The following is an 18951-nucleotide window of genomic DNA, read 5'->3' as shown; positions in this document are numbered from 1 at the left end:
CTGGAACTGGCGCTGTAGACTAGGATGGCGTCAATCTCTGAGATCCACCTCCTTCTGTCTCCAGACTGTTGGGATTAAAGGCATTCTCAAATATGCCTAGCCTTCAATATGAATATCACTTATGGTTTATTTCATGTGTGTGTGTGTGTGTGTGTGTGCGCGCGCGCGCGCGCGTGCACGCTTGCGGGTGTCCGAAGAGGCTAGAAATGGACAGCGAATTCCCTGAGGCTGGAGTTACAAGCAGTTGTCAGGTGTCCAGATGGGTACTAAAATGCCAACTCAAGTCTTTTACAAAAGTAGAAAGTGCTCTTAACCTCTAAGTCATCTGACCAGCCCTTAGATATGAACCTAAATGTCTATAGGCCACAAGTCCACCCTCAAGCTTTCAGGTGACTGTACCACGCTAGGTGTGGTCTGTTTTAAGGCAATCCAGCCTACTGGTCCCCTATCTGCAGAAGCCTTCCGGGAGACTTCACAGTCTCTGCCCCTTGTTGGTTGGAGAAAGGAGGTAGTCCCAACTACCCTTCCTCTGAGGTTCACTGACGTAAGACGTAAGTGTCTCTCGCGTGTTCTTATCTTCTGAATAAAAAAAAAACAAAAAAACAAAAACAAACAAACAAAAAAAAAAACAAAAAAAAAACTGGCATCTGGGCTCCCCACAATCTCAGGCACGCTCAGAAACCCAGAACCCAGAAGCAAAGACATCGGGCTACGTCTTCGATTGCTTTAGTCTGGCGGTCGAGCTTCGCGGGGCTCCGATTGATGCTGTCTGGCGGTGAAGCGCGGTGCACTCTGGGACACGGCACTGGCGGGAGGCGCAGGCCGGTTTCCGAGGTGAGGGTACGCGGGCTGCGACAGGATGGTGAAGCTAACGGCAGAGCTGATCGAGCAGGCGGCGCAGTACACCAATGCTGTGCGGGACCGTGAGCTGGACCTCCGCGGTGAGTTAGTCGGAGCGCGGGCTGTGTCCGGGCCCCGGCGCGCGGCTGCGAGAAGCCGGCCCCGCCGCGTGCGCGGAGGCTGGAGCCTGGCCCGCGGGCCTCCGCCTGGGCCTGGGGTGCCTCCGATCGACGGTCCCGCAGGGCCCTTTGAGGCTGTCTGTTACCCGCGCTCCTGCTAGCATACACGGCAGCTCGATTCCTTCCCCGGTTCGTACTCATTAGGCTTTGCCCCGCGTTTTGAGCAGCCTTAAAACTGAGGACTAGGAAAATAGAAAATGCTACAGACAGGACGGCGACCGGCTGGCATTTTAGCAAATGCGTTGCTATGACACGTGAGGTTGGATACGTGCCAAAGTTACCTTAATTGTCCCAAAAATTCCCGTTTGGTTTTGTTCATTTGTTTTTGAGACGTCTCCTGTGTTCCGAGCTGACTTCAAGCCGTTATATAGTTAAGGATTATCTCGAACTTCGGACCCTCTTGCCTCCACTTCCTGGGTGCTGGGTTTAAATGCGTGCACCACGTTTGTATGGTGCTTCGGATGAGCCTAGGGTTTTATGCCTGTCAGGCTGATCGAGCAGGCGCTACTGAGTCAGATTCGGTTTTTATAAAGGTGTTTCCAAAATTGAGCTGTTTGACCACGGCTTAATGGTCACTTCTATGTGTGGGGTGGTGGACCTCACCTGTTCAGTTCTGACAGCAGTAGCACTTGACTTTTAAATATAGGATTGAGACTGTAATCGTTAACTTTTCAGGAGATGGCTTTGAAAGGGGTTAAGATTTTAAGTCTTGTGACCCGAGGCAACCACAGTCTCGGCACTATGCACTGCCATTTGCGAAAGTTTTTTTACTGCCTATGGGAAATACTAGTGCTTTTGTTTGTTGAAATTAACTTTCTCAGAGAAAAGTCGGGAGCACCTGGATCCTTTCACTGTCTTGGCATAGTTTTGGTCTGCTGTATCTCTAAAAACCATTGCAATCTTGAGAATGCTTATTCCGATACCATATTTTTTTTTAACTGCACTCCGTCACAACAGTTGTTCCAACACAACAATTTTGCACTTCATTCTTTTTCTTCCTACCTAGCTCGATGGTGATGCCCATTAGGCAATCAGGGGGGTGCTCACTGTGATTTGTGGTTATGTATAAACCATTTTCAGCTCTGAGTTGGAGCTGGTGGGGAGAAGGGTGAGTCAGGATACCATGAGGCTACACTGATGAGTTATATGAAAGATTGAGAATACCTGTCACCAGTGTCTGAACAAGGTGTGCGCATCAACACTAAGCAGTTTAAAGTGTTACTTTCTGCCATGAAGCCTAACAATGCTAAGGACTTAGAATACTGTGAATACCTGGTAGATGTCCTTAATAAGCCATAGACACCAATACTAATAAGTATGCCCAGATGTTCTTCCTCCAGTCTTCAGTCTCTTTAAGTTCAGTCTCTACAAGTCTCGTAGCTCAAAGGACTCCATGTAATTCATTCACCATTTATTTTATTTTTGTTCAGTGCTTGGCATGGCACCAGTGCCAAGTTAGTTAATACTTCCTGAATGAAAGCTTTGAGCCAAACTCCATCAAATACTCCTATGATTTTCAGGACTTTTCATTTATATTAATATTTGTTGTATGTATTTTTTTCCTTCTACAGGATATAAAATTCCTGTTATTGAAAATCTAGGTGCCACCTTAGACCAGTTTGATGCTATTGATTTTTCTGACAATGAGATCAGGAAACTGGACGGTTTTCCTTTGTTGAGAAGACTGAAAACCTTATTAGTGAACAACAACAGAATCTGGTGAGTGTCTGCTAGTGAGACTACTTTCTTCCCTTAAGTAATTGTTCTAATATACCCCAAAGATAATGGGGGTTTTGTTGTTGTTTTATTTCTTAATGTATATTAGTGTTTGCCTGCAGATACCATACACCCTCCTAGTGCCTTTGGAGGCCAGAGGAGGGCATTGGCTTCTCCGGAGCTGGGTTTACAGAGTCCTGAGCTGCTCCAGGTGTTAGGAATAGAATCTGGGTCCTCTGGAAGATCGGCCAGAGCTCTAAGTTGTTGAGCCACGACTCCAGCCTTTCTGTGTCTCTTCTTGAAGGGAGAAATGAATAGAGCACTTTTCCTGAGAGGTTGGAGATTCACTTGGGCATCGGTGTGACCTTATTTGCCGCTCTTCAGAACTCTTTAATATTCGTAACTTATACTAAACTTTGAATTTGAAACACTGTCCTATGTCAACATTTCAGATTCTAGAGCAGTCAACAACAGCATCATAATAAAAAGATTTATAAAGGTCATGTGTAGTGGTGTCTGCCTTTAATCCTAACACTCTGGAGTCTGAGGCAGGCTGATCTCTCTGTGAGTTCAAGGACAGCCTTATTGACAGCAAATTCCAGCCGGGGCTAAATAGTGAGACCCTGTCACAAGAAAAATCTTTTTATGAAATAAAATTACTTTTCACTGAGTACCTACACCTCATCCATTCTGCTGGTTTTTGTTTTTGTAGTTGGTTTCTACAATATAATTGTGTGAAATTGAGATCATATTTGTTTGTTTGAGCCAGGATTTCTCTGTGTAGCATTGACTGTTCTGGAATTCACTCTCTAGACCAAGTTGGCCTCACACTCAGAGATCTGCCTCCCTTTGCCTCCTGAGTGCTAGGACCAAAGGCATGCGCTACCACCACCCTGCTGGCGAAGCTTTCATAAGAAAAGGACCCAGGGGCTGGAGACTGACTCTAGTTAACAGTGCTGGCTGCTGCTTTCCCCAGACCAGCGTGGCAGCCTGAAACTCTAGTTCCAGGGAATTCAGGGCCCTCTTCTGGCTTCCACAGGAGCCGAGCACACAGTTGGTATGCAGTGTAAGTACACACACCCGTACACATAAAAGCACTGAGTAGTGTTTTTAGGGAGAAGCCATTTTCTCCTCATGAATGTCTTACACCAGCTCTCTAAATGCAAAATTATTGGGTTTTGAGTTTTCTGAACAAGATTGTAAATTGGCTAAGTAGTTCTTTCTGCCCCAGAGTCTCACCTTTCCTCGGGTTGCACTAGCCCACTTGGCAGTGGAAAGATGCTCAGGCGGCATGGGTTCTGAGGTCATCCCATCCTGTCACTGACCCTGTGCCTCAGACAAGGCCCCCTCTTTGATACTTTCCCTGAGATGGGATGTCAGAGAAGGGTATTCTATCACTGAAGCGTTAATACTCAAAGGATGGAGACATGTTAGCTTACTTAATTTTTGTTTTCACTGAGAGCCTCTCTATTTTTATTTTAGCCGTATAGGTGAGGGACTTGACCAGGCTCTTCCCTGTCTGACAGAACTCATACTCACCAATAACAGTCTAGTGGAACTGGTAAGTTGAATGAACTTCAGTAGTTGAAAACTATTGCAGGGGCAAGGTTAAAGATTCTTCCTGCTTTGGGAAATTATCTCCTACTTCCTCTTTGATTTTTTTTCCTGATTATTTTACTATTTAAACCTTTATTTATTCATATTTAAACCTCTATTCATTCATTCATTTATTTATTTATGGTTGTGTTTGGTTGGTTTTTGTGCTGGGAATTGGCAAGGCATTTGGATTATATGTCCCAGATCTCTTCACCCACTCAGGTCTGCCTTTTTGATTTTGATTCTGCTGGGTGTCTTGCTAGGAGAGTTCCCATTAGGTGCAGTCTAGTTTGTTAGTCACTATCATTAGCACTTTTGATGTTCTGTTGAAACTCCCCTTCCACTTCATGGATAAACAAACTTCCATGTTTGCAGAGTTGCAGTGTTCAGTGTGGTACTCTAATCTCAGTTCTTAAGTGAATAGGTCAAAACTGTAAAATACATGGTTGACTTAGTATTTAAAATGAATGAAAGGGTGAGTTTGCTACTCTGCTGTGTGCTCCTGCTCCCAGTGGGTGGGTCATGCTTCCAGCCACCCATACAGGAACTCTTGGGATTTGCGAATGAAAGACACACATTAGCTTATTTTTGAAATTCCTTGGCTAGCTCAGAGGCTGGGAGGTTCTAATCATCTACCTGGCTGTCATAGATTTCCCTCTGGTAATCCCGACTCTATGCCTTCTAAATCTATGATCTATCTTTGCTGCCCTGTTCCTTCTGGGTGGCCCCATAGTCTTTGCTGCCCAAGATACTTCTGAATTCCTTCTCACCTACATTTTGGATGATTTTTCCTTCTGCAGCTCTAAATCTGATCCATCTCCCTCCGAAATCTGGTGATTCGACTTGCGTTTTTCCTCTCTCCCATGTCCTAGCCTGTGCAAACCTAAGGGTCCTGTCCCATCTCCCTTTGCCCAGCCATTAGCCACTGGCATCTTTATTGATTGATCAAAAACCAATTGGGGACAAGAACCTTCAGCATTTGGACAGGCAGATTCCCCATTAAACCACAGCATTAGAACCAATCCCCAACAAATGAAGGTGTTAACTTTCTTGGTGGCTTTTTATATCATAGTGCATTGATACTTTGGATAAGGGGTTAAATTTCATTTTATCTGTTTCTTTATATTAACATAGCTATTAGCAAGTTCTAAAATTGCCCGAGTCTCATGACATGGTTTAAGTGCTTTCCACCTAAGCATGAGGACCTGGGTTCTAACCCAGGATCCGTACAAACAAGCAGGCAAACAAGCTGGGCGTAAAGACTCTAGTTTGCAGTTCAAGCACTGGGGAGGCAGAGCTAGATCCTTGGGACTCACTAGTCAGCCAGCCTAACACACACACTCACACACACACCACCCATACACATACACACACACACATATATCCGCTGAAAGCAACATTAGATTTTATGTCATGATAATAGATTCAATTGCCTATCTGGATTTTTGTCAGTTTTAGATCTCTTGAAATTTGTTAGTATTTCCGGGAATTGAACCTTTTGATTAACATTTTTTGTGACATGTCTGTGTTAACACTGTTTGACCTTGAGGTTTATATCATGTAATATAATAAACCTCAAACAAGCACTTTTTGGTTAACTGCTTCCATGACAAATCTTTTCTCTATAACCCCCTTTCCCCCTTCCCAAGATAGGGCTTCTCTGTGTAGCCCTGGCTGTCCTGGAACTCACTCTGTAGACCAGGCTGGCCTCGAACTCAGAAATCCACCTGTCTCTGCCTCCCAAGTGCTGGGATTAAAGGCGTGCGCCACCACCGCCCAGCCAGTGATAAGATTTTTAAATCCACTGTTAAGTTTGTCTTTTAACTGCATTGCCTATATCCTATTTACATTTAGTGGTGTGACTGGCATATCACAGCTTGTCTTTTGAGGGGAGCCTTCTCTGTGTCATCCATTTATTTTTATTTAAATTGTGTATGTATATATGTGCACTGTTTCTTTCTGCCATTCCATTCTTCCTTCAGTGGCATAGAATTTACTTGCTTTATCTATCCCTCTTCTTAGCAACTTCAAGTCAACCAATACCTTTAGTCTTCTCAACAATTATTCTTTTTTAATATATTTTCATTCTTTGAAATTTTAATACCCGTATACAGTGAGTTTCAGGAGTATTTACCTCCAGTTCCTCCCATATCTGCCCACACCTTCTCACAACTTCATTTCTTCCCTCTTTTGGTGAGATGGGATCTTTTCTGTCGTTCTGGAACTCCTGCCTCTGCCCCTTGAGCCACCATGCCCAGCCCTCTCCCACAAATTTTTTTAAAGATTTATTTATTTTTTGTTTGTGAGTACACTATAGCTATCTTCAGACACACCACAAGAAGGCATCAGGTCCCATTACAGATGGTTGTGAGCCACCATGTGGTTGCTGGGAATTAAACTCAGGACCTCTGAACCATCTCTTTAGTGCTCCCCCCCACCCCCCAATTTTTTTTAAACCCGCCAAGTCCTATTTGTGGTGGTCTTATGCTCTGGTATGGAGCCACTTACAGGAAAATGGCCGACCTACCAGGAGCCACACCCTTAAAGAATACTCACTCTCCCTCCCCCAGTTGCCTGAACTGTGAAAAGTTCCCCAGCTAGAGGTGGGGGTTTGTGAGCCTCCTACCATCTTTTGTGCTGGAATGCTGGCTGGCTTGGTCTTGTTGGTGAGTGCAGTGGTCCTGTCGTGTCCAGAAGATACTGGATGGCCCGGCTCTCCCACTTGTAGCTCTTGCTATCTATCTGTCCATTTGCCTTTCCTCCTCAGTGGTCTGTGAGCCTTGTAGGAGAGAGGCATGCTATCACTGTGCTGTTGTGGCTCAGCCCTCCAGTGTATTCTCTGCGCTCTGGCCAGCCTTGAGTTTCTTAAAACTATCATCTACTCTGCAAAGAAACTCCTCTGATGAGGTCCGAGAGCTGTGCTACGAATCTGTGGGGATAGATGCATATTTAGAGAGTAGTGGGATGCTATGTCACCGGAATAGTAATGGGAGTTCACCCTAGGGCCTATGAGCTCCCCAAACATGGGTTCTTAGCCAGATTTATTGTACAAGGCATGCATTTCTTCCTGAGGAACTGGGTCTTAAGTCAAACCAGAAAATGGTTGTTTATACTGTAACATTTGCGCCACCACTGCACTCGAAGGTATATCTTGTGACTTGGTCATCACTGAGCTGACAGTGCCCACAACTGGGTGAGACTGATCCCCTAGCAGCCTGCATAGCACCTTCTGCTAAGGGTGAAAGCTCCCCGCTGAGAGGAAGCTTCCTGCTCAGTACCCACTTGACTTCTCATATCCAGTGATAAAACTGTTTGCTGCCTCACCAATAGTAGGGTCTCACCATCAAGTTTTTGGTAGTCTACGATCAACCATTAGCCTGTGCTGTGTTTTGAGGTAGTCCCTTAACAGTGTCACCCAGGCTGACTTTCAACTCCTCTGTAGCCTATGCTGACCTTAACTCACTATAGTATTCCTGACTTACCTTCCCAAATTGATTGTAGGTGTGAGCCAGGACACCTAGCTTTAAAGCCAGTGCTCTACTGTCACATAGTTGGGGTGTAGCGAGTCCCAGGAGGGCCTCTGGTGATATTGTAGAGTCAAAAATTATCTAGAACTTTTCAGATACTAGGAAAGCTCTCCTCCCCTACTACTGAGCAAGAGTATTCTTTTTCTTAACCGGATCATCATGCTGTCATTGTGTTCTGGTGTATGTGTGTGTGTGTGTGTGTGTGTGTGTGTGTGTGTGTGTGTAACAGACACTTTGTGTTTTATTCCTTTTGGATTCTTTTGTGGTAGTAGGCCAGTTTTCAAGTTCTGGTACTCCCTCTGATGGTGTAAAGATGGCTGTTTGCTTTCTGAGAACTCTGTTGTCTGTCAGTGCTTTTAAAAACTGAACCACTTCACAAAGGTACACATCCATTTACAAGGGCACACTGACCTCTGTGAGCTTCCAGTTTGGGTGTGTATGCTGTAGAAGTGAGTACTGCTTTCATCTGTGCTATTTCCCTCTTGAATTACTTAATTTAGATCTATCCCAAGATTTTACTTAGTGTAGGAATTTGTCCTGGAAGGGTCACAGTTTGGCTACCCAGGATTTATGTATATGTGTGTGTGTGTGTGTGTGTGTGTGTGTGTGTCTGTCTGTCTGTCTGTCTGTCTGTCTGTCTTAGTTAGGGTTTTACTGCTTTGAACAAACACCATAACCAAAACTCTTATGAATATAGCATTTAATTGGGGCTGGCTTACAGATTCAGAGGTTCAGTCCAGTATCATCAGGGTGGGAGCATGGCAGCATCCAGACAGGCATGGTGCAGGAGGAGCTGAAAGTTCTACACATCTTCATCTGAAGACTTAGCAGAATACTAGCAGAATACTGGCTTCCAGACAGCTAGGATGAGGATTTTAAAGCCCACACCAACAGTGACACACCTACTCCAATAGGGCCTCACCTTCTAATAGTACCACTCCCTAGGCCTAGCGTATACAAACCATCTCAATATATATAGCAGGACTTTGTCCCAAATGGGGGAAGAGACAAGAAGCATGAGGACCCACATTTGCTACAGCCCCATCACACGCCCTATCCAGATCTACTGCACTTATTGGAACATCAGATCCTTGGGTAACTTCTCAAACTGAACATCTGTTGGTTATTATGGCATTCTCTGATTTATCATAGCCTTCCTGCTTTCACAAACACTGGCAGGTCCTGTAGCTGGTATCCCTAACTATTCCTGCTCTGAGATGTGTAAGAAATACCTTGTCTAGATAGATTGTAGCTTTTGATGGTGGGTTTTTAGTGTTGCTGTTTTTGTTTCATCAAGGTTTCCAGGAAAACTTGGGAAAAGGTGAGAATATCCCTGGCTGGCCTGAACTCACTACATAGAATAAATAGGCATGAGTCCTGCTATATATATTGAGATGGTTTGTATACGCTAGGCCTAGGGAGTGGCACTATTAGAAGGTGATGCCCTGTTGGAGTAGATGTGTCACTGTTGGTGTGGGCTTTAAAACCCTCATCCTAGCTGTCTGGACTCAAACTCACTGCGATTTGTCTGTCTCCCTCCTGAGTGCTGGGATAAAGACATGTGCCACCATGGTTGGCATCCTTAAGTTTTTGAACTATACTATTCACCTTGTCTTTGAAGATGTTTGAAGAGATGGGGCAGAGGTGGGCTAGGATAACAGGACCTTTTCAAAGATAATTAATAGACTCTCTGATGGCACTTGGGATATACTAATAAGAAAAGACATTCTGCACCAGGTGTGGCGGGCGGCATACACTCATAATTCCATCATTTGGGAGGATCAGGATTGCAGTCCATCCTAGGCTGCACAACAGGTTCAAGGCCAGCCCAGGCTACAGGAGAGTCTGTCTCTCTCAAACAACAAAAACCCCACATTAGACTGAGAACTTGGCTTGAGGTTGCTGTGTAAATAGCTTGCTCCAAGTAAGTTACTGGGTGTTGGCTGGCACTGGTTTTATTTTTAAATCACTGCTTACTACCCATGCTGTAGATAATCAAATATTTTTGTCTTCTGTTGAAGCAGATGTTGTTACTACCAAACCTTAAGGAAGCTAGAATATATTTATTAGTTTATTAATAATGGAATAGGTGCCAGAGCAATAAAAAAATAAATAACAGTGTAGGTACTTGCTTCAAAGATATTCATCATTTTAAACTATCAGAGCAGTTGTATGTCTGTCAGCCCCGTTCTTACCGTGACTCTTATTTTATAGGGTGATCTGGACCCGTTGGCATCTCTCAAATCACTGACATATCTAAGGTATGGAAATTACTTGTGATGATGTGGCTGTAGTCCTGAAGTAACACCTCAGGCTGCTAATAAACAGCTCTTCCCTGGATGGTGTGTGTTCCTCCTGGCAGTAAAGTGGGAAGAGTACATGCTGATTCTTGATTTGTAGTCATTGCGCCTTCAGATGACTCTCACCTTACATGGGCTGTGGTAAGCTTGGAACTGTCCCTTTTCTTACAGCATCCTAAGAAACCCTGTAACCAATAAGAAGCATTATCGACTTTATGTCATCTATAAAGTTCCACAAGTCAGAGTACTGGACTTTCAGAAGGTGAAGCTCAAAGTGAGTGCTGCGCCTGAGGTGGCCGGGGGGCTGCCCTTCCCTTCCCCTTCAGCATCCCTGGGCTGCCCTTCCCCTTCATTGACAGGTGTTTAAAACTTACTTAATAAGTCAATTTTGTTGTTACTTTGAAACTTAATCTATGGGAAAGAAAACATTTAGTTAGCCAGAGTAGTTACTGTTTTGTGGGGTAGTTTTGTTTTGTTCTTAGCAGTTTAAGGTGGGGCTTTGTTGGTCATTCCAGAGTTGGCCATACTTTGTAGTTAGAACTAGAAAGTGAATTGTCTGCTTAGAGGGAGCATGCCATAGTCCAGCTGTGAGCAGCCCTGCCCGTTAGAATGACGTTTCCATGTTGGAAGTGCTAATTCTGTGTAGTCTCTTGGGAGTCCCTCTTTGAAACTAGGAGGGGGAACTTTTTGAGAACTTTGCCCAAGAATGTTGGACCATGGTGTCTTCTAATTTAAAGCTGGCTTTTGGTGTTTTTACCAACCCAGAATACTTTAGGAGAATTCTCTTCCATGTTTTCTGAGGAATGCATCTAAATGCATGTGGTATTCCTATTTCGATTAACTCTGTGTGTGGTGTCGCTGTAGGAGCGTCAGGAAGCAGAGAAAATGTTCAAGGGCAAACGGGGTGCACAGCTTGCAAAGGATATTGCCAGGAGAAGCAAAACGTAAGATACGGATATCCAACTTAACTCTACTTCGCCTTCAGAAACACTGTCTGACAGTTTGCTCCTACAAAATTAAACCCAAAACTGTGCTTAGTGTGGAATTGCATTTGAATGATGGTGTCTGACCATTTATGGTCTGCACATCATGGGAAATTTCTACCTGGTTAGCAGAGCATATATTTTGGTGTACAGTCTTAATTGTGATGTTAAACATCCTGCTTTCTCTATAGGAAGATGATTGGGTGGTGTTTCTGAAGGAGAGAGTTCTTGTATCAGTTTGTTAACAAAGATAAGATACTACACTGGTTGAATTACTTTCAAAAGCTTTTGAAAGTAAGAGAAGCAGCTTGTACCAGTCAGAATGTAACAATTACATTCTCCCTCCCAGTTTTAATCCAGGTGCTGGTTTGCCAACTGACAAAAAGAAAGGTGGGCCATCTGCAGGGGATGTGGAGGCAATCAAGGTGAGGATGTGTGCTTTGTGGGACTGGAGAGAGCGGGTCGGGGCTGACAGGTTGTGTCCTAGTACTGAGCCTTGTAGAGTCCATCTTCCCATAGTCCTTAGGACGCTGGCGTTTCTAGTTCATGAAAAAACATCCTTAAAACCACTCTTTGCCCAGACTTTGACTTGAAATAATTAGATAATGTAGTTGAAGGCATCTGTATGCTTCTCCTTTGCCCAGGATCCATTTACTTTTTGATCAGTTAAATACCTCAGGGTGCAGTCTTGGAGTTTGCTTTAGTTTCTTTGCTTTCCAAGATTTGTTGCTTGACAATTCTGGTTGGAATATAGGTAGAAATCCTAAAGTCTCCAGTAACAGGAGTCCAGACAGATACTTAACTTTTTAAAAGGCATGTGAAATGATTGCTTCTTCTCCTTTACAAGAGTCTGAATCTCCTCCTAAATATGAAAATCGACAGCCTGTTTTCTAGGTTGATCTGTAATGTGCCAGTGAAATCCTTCCCTGACTCAGAACTGTGTGGTTGACATTCTATGGGAACGTTGCTTAGCATTTCTGTAGTGCTTGTCATCACTGTCTCCGCCTTCCTGTGTCTTCTAGAATGCCATAGCAAATGCGTCGACGCTGGCTGAAGTTGAGAGGCTGAAGGGCTTGCTGCAGTCTGGCCAGATACCGGGCAGAGAGCGCAGATCAGGTCAGAAAACTGTTCTGCCTGAATTTGTAAAACATCACACTTAGTGTTTACACAGTACTGTCTGACTGGAATGATGACACAGGCCTGTGATCCCCGTATTTGGCCTGTAATCCCCATATTTGGGATGTTAAGCTGAGAGGGTCAGAGGTTGAAGGTCATTCTTGGCTACAAAACAAGTTTGAGATGAGCTTGGGCTACATAAGACCCTTTTTCAAAAAAAGAAAAATAAAAAAGAAAAGGAAAGAAGAACACAGGACAGAGGTGTGGGGGTCCAGTAAGAGAGTTAAGCCCCTGGGATAGTGGGGGGTTCATAGCAACGTCCCTGGGGTATTTATGTGCTCTTTACAAATTACAGCCAACCTTTTTTTTTTTTTTTTTTTTTTTTTTGGTTTTTTGGATTTGGTTTTTTTCGAGACAGGGTTTCTCTGTGTAGCGCTGGCTGTTCTGGAACTCACTCGGTAGACCAGGCTGGCCTCGAACTCAGAAATCCGCCTTCCTCTGCCTCCTAGATGCTGGGATTACAGGCCAACCTGGTTCATAGATTAGGGACCTATTGCCTTCACCAGGTAGGCTTAATAGCCTCTACCATTTAGGTTGTGTGTGTGCCCTGTCATATTCATCCTCACAAAATAAAATCTCCAGTGATATAATCCCTGCAAAGCAAGGTGTTGCTGTATGTGTTACTTCAGTGGTCAGCACAGGCTGTGTAAAGAGCCTGAGCAGTACTGCCCTTGGGCAGGTTTCATCATTCAAGGTGATAAATAACTGCTTCTTTACGTTTCTGATGTTAGTCTATTGTTTGAATACCAAACTTGTGTCAGCATGTTGAGCACCAGAGATACACTATTCAAGTAAAGTAAACACATAGTGCAAATGTGGGTGTATCCCTGGGATGACTGACAGCTTCTGAGGACCAATATCTTTGAGCTGGTTTTTTTTTTTTTTTTTTTTTTTAGTTTAGTTTCGTTTTTGTGACCCACTGAATTTAGTCAGCTGCTTCGTGAGTATGGGGTAGGGTGTTGGCTGGAGCAAGGGCAACATACAGTGAGCATCCTGCTGAAGAAAATGGCTCTTCCTCCTTCAGCAGCTGTCAGTGATCAGTCTCCTCAGGGAGAGTGTGTGAGATAGTTTTAAGAACTGTGGTATTGTGTGGTCTCTTGGCCCTGGGGACATCCAAGGTAAAATGACTTATGTAGTAACTCCAAGGTGTTTGCTCTTTCCGTTGAGTGGCATCTGCAGTGATGGGAAACTGCTGGCGCCTCAGCCAGGCAAGGGGTGCTGCCTGCTCTGTTCTTCCTTGCTTCCACTCCCGTTAAATAGATGCCGATAGAAGTGATTTTTCTGTAGCACTGAAGATAGAGCTGAGTAATAAATGCCATATTTAAGTCCTCGAGTTCAATCCCCAACACCTGACTGTTTATCACCAATGATAAAACTGAAGATTTTAAGCAAAAATTGAAATTTGGAAAACTTGGGCTGGGGATGTAAATCTGGTAGAGCACTAACACGGAAGACCCTGGGTGCAGGCCTCACTGTTACTGGAAAGACAGTTAAAGAAAATGTAGGTCGGAAATTTGTAGTGGAAAACTGCTGTTTGCTTCCAAATAAAAGACTTGTCAGTAGTTCCCTAAACATTTAAATAATAAAACTTTTTGGGGTGTGTGTGCACCAGATTGAGACAGGATCTCTCTACACAGCCCTGGCTGTTCTGGAACTCACTATCTCTAGATTGGATTCAAATTCCAAAATCTGCCACAAACTGTGGAACACAATTAACAGCTGTGTGCGCGCATGTGTTCATGTATATTCATTTTTTAAATCAATGTGTATGTCTGCAGAGTGAACAGATAATACAGAACTGACATAACTTGTTCTGTGTTCTTCCAGGGCCGAGTGATGAGGGCGAAGAAGAGATGGAAGACGACACAGTCACAAACGGGTCCTGAGCTCTGCCGGATGCCCTGATAAGCTCTCTTGGGACAAGTCTTGCATTTTGAGCATGGAGTAACAACCTTGCTTGTGTCAGCAACGTGGAATCTGCAGCTTTGCTGAATGTTCAGAACTACTGCTGATAATTTTTTAATATGAACCTTGAAATAGCAATGCCAGTTTTCTACAAATGGTAAATAAAGACAACTTACTGTGCTGCCAGATTGTGTGCTGTGCGTTTGCAGTGAGGTGTAAGGTGATGTTTAGATAAGAAGTTGGAGAGAATGGTGTTTCTGAACCATTCTGAATAGACATTATTCCTGCTCATGACATTTACAGACTCTTCATAAAGGTAAAAGCAGAAAGGCTTTAAGACCAGACAAAAAGGCATTCTTTGACCTTTTTAATCAACATACATGAGCATCTCACGAATCAACTTAAAATGATTTGAAATTTTTTAAATAGAAAACGAGACTTTCGCTTGTTGGTGCTATAGCATGAACAAAAATAATCTTCCAGCCTTTGGGACAGAGGCTCAGAGGCCATGGTTTCTCTGTGGGGCAGGTTAGGCACATTTTCTCAGTATCTAGGCTTCTTATTCTATTCTATTCTTAGTTCTTATCTAGGAGAAATGTTGTTGTTGTTAAATACCAGTGCCTCAGTTTCCCCACTCTGCCTTGTTGCCTTGAGAACAGTGCTTCCCACTGAACCTTGTTTGCAACCAGCAAATCCCAGCAGTCCTCCTGTCTCTCTACCCCACAGTACTAGGTTGTAGGCATGCGTGTAGACAGACCCAGCTTTTTACCTGGGTTATAGGAATTTGAACTCCAGTACTCCAGCTTGCATAGCAAGCATTCTTACACAATAAGCCATCCTCCCAGCCCCTGGTTACAGTTTTCAAACTCCTTCAGTTATTCTGAATGTAACAAGCATGTTAGGTAGTCTCTGGATGCCTTTTGGCGATTGCTGGTAACATACTGTTCTTGTAGAGGCAAATACCCCGTTCCTAAGATACAGAGGAACTGTGGCTCTCAAGAATCTGGTTAAGAAGAATGGACGAACAGTGGCTTCTGCTGAGCCCCAGCCTTAAATTCAGTTCTATCCCATGCTGGATTGGAATCTGGTTTTCAGCATCTTCAGTGAGGCTACCTGTTCTGCTCCCACAGCCCTTCTGTGAATGCTGCTAACAAGACAGATTAACTATTTGCTTCTTTTGGCTAGGGGTGTGGCTCACTTCCTAAGATTACAAGACCCCCCATCACCAAAACAAAAACAGATTCCTGTTTTCCATTGCTTCATTTATGAGTCCTCTTACTGGATGAGACTACATCTTGGTCAATAAGCCCAGTTATGACAAGCTAATGATGGTGCTTTAATTGCACATTTTTTACTAAAAGTAGCTTAACTTTGAAACCATGGCCTGGACATGCACTGAATTAGTCTGGACTGAAACTGTTGGCAGTAGATGGTTTAGTATGCTGGGTAGGTGAGAAAAACAGGACACCACTGCATCATGGATGCCATTGCCCCAGTCAAGGACTTTGCAAAGCTGGCTAGAGGCAGATGAGGTTCCCTTTCTGATGTGTCTCAGGACCCAAATAGTTGATGAGGTTCAATCATTTGAACCCTCAATCCATGTATTTCCTGGAGCCTAACATTTTCAGTGAATAGTTTTGTAGAGCATGAATTTCATGCAGGTTAATATTGGTCCTGTTACAGCAGAAATTTGTATCACCTGATGGTCATGCAACGCCTGCAAGAATGGGTTGGTGGAACTACATTATGATGCTGGTGTGAGATGGTCTCATGTACCCAGGCTGGTCTTCAACTGGCTACATAGCGGAAGCTATGTAATCCTACCTCCTAATCCTACCTCCACATCCCACCAGCTGAGATTACAGGTATCTCCACACTTGATCTTGAGGTGTGGAGACATCTCTAGCATTTGTATAACTGGTAAATGCCCTAGTTTTGAGGCTCAACCTAATTAAATTGATGGATACAATTAACAAGACTGACTAGCTGAAGGTTGATCCCTGGAATCCACCAGGATGGACCCAGAATTGATCTCTCCATACATGTGCCCACATACATATCCGTGCACACACACAGAAGTTGGAGCTGGAAAGATGGCTCAGTGTTCAGAGGACTTTTCCAAGAGGACCTGAGTTTGGTTCTCAGCACCAAGATGGCAGATCATAACCTTCTGAAACAGTTCTAGGGAATCTAAGACCTCTTCTGGCCTCCATGGGCATTGAAGGTATGGCACTTACATGCAGGCACGCAAGAGCATCCCTGGAAAGTGACAGGCCCTTGAGCCCCCACACCCTTCATCCCATGTAGTTGCTTTTTATCTTGGGAAACAACAATTTGGGCCGTTTGCCAGCAGGTATGGCCACACCATCTGTCCCTTTCATATTGACTCTGCTCTTTTTTTAATGCTTTTATTAGCTTATGTTAATTATATATAGGAGTGGATTTCATGACATGTCCATAAATGTACATAATGTATTTTAATTGTCTATACACACACACACACACAATGTACATAATGTATTTTAATTATCTATACACACACACACACAGAGAGACACACACAGCACGCACCTGTTCACTTCCTTTGTCCTTCAGATAATCACCCTCTTTCCAATTAGCTATCCCCTTTTTGTTTCTGACTTAATGAATTAGGGTTGATTATGGGAGCTTGGGCACCGTACCAGTGGCTACACCACTGAAGAAAATGTTTCTTACTCCTCTGTCAACTAGTAACTGTAAGTCTTAGGGGGTGGGGCAGGCCCCCATCCAACCTCCTCTCAGTGGTAGGACGTTGAGGAGCCTAGGCATGTGCAAATCTCACAACATCTGATGAACAAGAGTAGGCTTTCTATGCCTAATTCTCCTTGAGCAACTAACTAAACTATACTGAAAACTGATAACAATTCTACTTACTCACCATTAACCAAAGCAATTTACCTGGCTGAATACAATGGATGGGGAAATTCTAACCTGAAGGACATGGCCTCAAGAAGGGCCTGTACAAGGATACGATTGTGACAGGTTAGAGCCAGGTGTCAGTGGTGGGAGTTGTGGTTACAGTTCACCTTTACCCTAGCTTTCCAAGAAACACGTGATCTGTTCAAGTATGGGGAGACAGCCACCACTTAAAAGGGATAAAGGTATCACACCTGAGAGGTAGAAGCAGTATCGTAGGAACCGAAATAAAGCCCTAAAATCCATGCACTCAATTCAAATACCTTATATTTTAGTTGACTATTATACTGTGTGAGAATGTACAAAGTTAGGGGTGTGTGTGTGTGTATTTTTGAATTTGGCTTTGTTATTTTTGAGAAAGGCTAACTATAGAGATCTGCCTGCCTTTGTCTCCCTCGGTTTGTTTTTTGAGGCAGGCTTGCACTGCCCTGTGTGGCCTTCCTATTGACACCAGAGATGACCCTGAATTCCTGTCCTGGAGCTCACTCTGCAGACAGGGCTAGCCTCTGCCTCCTGAGTGCTGGGATTAAAGGTGTGGGCTAGCACCTCCTCTTACCACCATCTCACAAACGCTGGGATTGAAAGCATTTGCCACAGACTCAGTTTATGCAATGAGGGGTTTTACACTTGGGATTTTGTACATGCTAGGCAAGGAAGCACCCGGCCAATTGAGATACATCCTACCATGTTCTCTTTCTGAATTGCTGCTAATTTCCAGTTTACATTGCAAATTCCCAAGTGGGAAATACTCCTTTTGTGTGGGCATTCATTGTGTAAAGTAATAATTTCATTATGACTGTGTATCAAGTACTTTGATCATATCCACTCACCTCCCTTTTTATTGGTTTTGGGTTTTTGATACAGTGTTTCTCTGTGTGGCTGTCCTGGAGCTCACTCTACAGACAGGGCTAGCCTCTGCCTCCTCAGTGCTGGGATTAAAGGTATGGGCTAGCACCTCCTCTTTTAATGAAACCAACCCCTCTTAACCATTGTGCTGGGATTAAAGCCATGAGCCAGCACCTCCCAGCGTGTTTGGTTTTTAAGGCAAGGTTTCCCTGTGTAGCTCTCACTGTCCTGAACTCTAGATCACTCTGGCTTCACACTCAGAGACTCACCTGTGTCTGCTTGCTGAGTGCTGGGGTTGAAGGTGTGTGCCTCCACTGCCCTGCATTTCCCTCCATCTTGTTTTGTAATGAAACTAAACATTACTACTTGTTTCATCACCTTGATTACAGATGTTAAGGGACTGGATAAACAGGCAGCTGAGCAACCTCCTCCCTTGTAACTAAATGTTTAACTTACATCTGTATAATGAAGTCAAAGTAAGCGAGAAATCACTTTAAGCAAAGAGAGATGGTTCGAACTGGGGTGTGGCTCAGAGGTGGGGTGGCAGTCATCAGTACCCAAAAATTTTAAACAGAATGATATATATATATATATATTTAACCACTAAGAGGAAACTATTGAGAACATAAAGTCTGCCGGGCAGTGGTAGCACACGCCATTAATCCCAGCACTTGGGAGGCAGAGGCAGGCGAATTTCTGAGCTCGAGGCCAGCCTGGTCTACAAAGTGAGTTCCAGGACAGCCAGGGCTATACAGAGAAACCCTGTCTCAAAAATCAAAAACAAAACAAAAAAATCAGCAAATTCATGGCTCTCTTCATATCCTTAACTGATAATATCCAGTCGTCAAAGTCCATTTTCAAGGTGGTTGATACTCTGAAGTGATTCCAGGCTTTTCTCTCCTGTGTTCCATCAGCATCTGTCCTTCAG

The 18951-nt window shown here is 43.9% G+C and overlaps 1 protein-coding gene across 1 annotated transcript; it reads left to right on the top strand.

The window, feature by feature from the left end:
* The first annotated feature begins 768 nt into the window (after nucleotides 1-768).
* Snrpa1 (small nuclear ribonucleoprotein polypeptide A') lies at nucleotides 769-14408 on the top strand. The gene is made up of 9 exons (XM_052161222.1): nucleotides 769-941; nucleotides 2591-2738; nucleotides 4218-4296; nucleotides 10073-10119; nucleotides 10330-10432; nucleotides 11023-11102; nucleotides 11491-11566; nucleotides 12164-12257; nucleotides 14145-14408. The coding sequence occupies exons 1-9, from the start codon at nucleotides 860-862 to the stop codon at nucleotides 14201-14203; spliced, it is 768 nt and encodes a 255-aa protein (XP_052017182.1). The 5' UTR covers nucleotides 769-859; the 3' UTR covers nucleotides 14204-14408.
* Nucleotides 14409-18951: the final 4543 nt, after the last annotated feature.

This window comes from Apodemus sylvaticus, chromosome 1 (genome assembly GCF_947179515.1).
Source record: "Apodemus sylvaticus chromosome 1, mApoSyl1.1, whole genome shotgun sequence".
Classification (NCBI taxonomy): Eukaryota; Metazoa; Chordata; class Mammalia; order Rodentia; family Muridae; genus Apodemus; species Apodemus sylvaticus.
The sequence above is the reverse complement of the archived record's forward strand: the minus strand, read 5'-3'. Positions and strand labels throughout refer to the sequence as shown.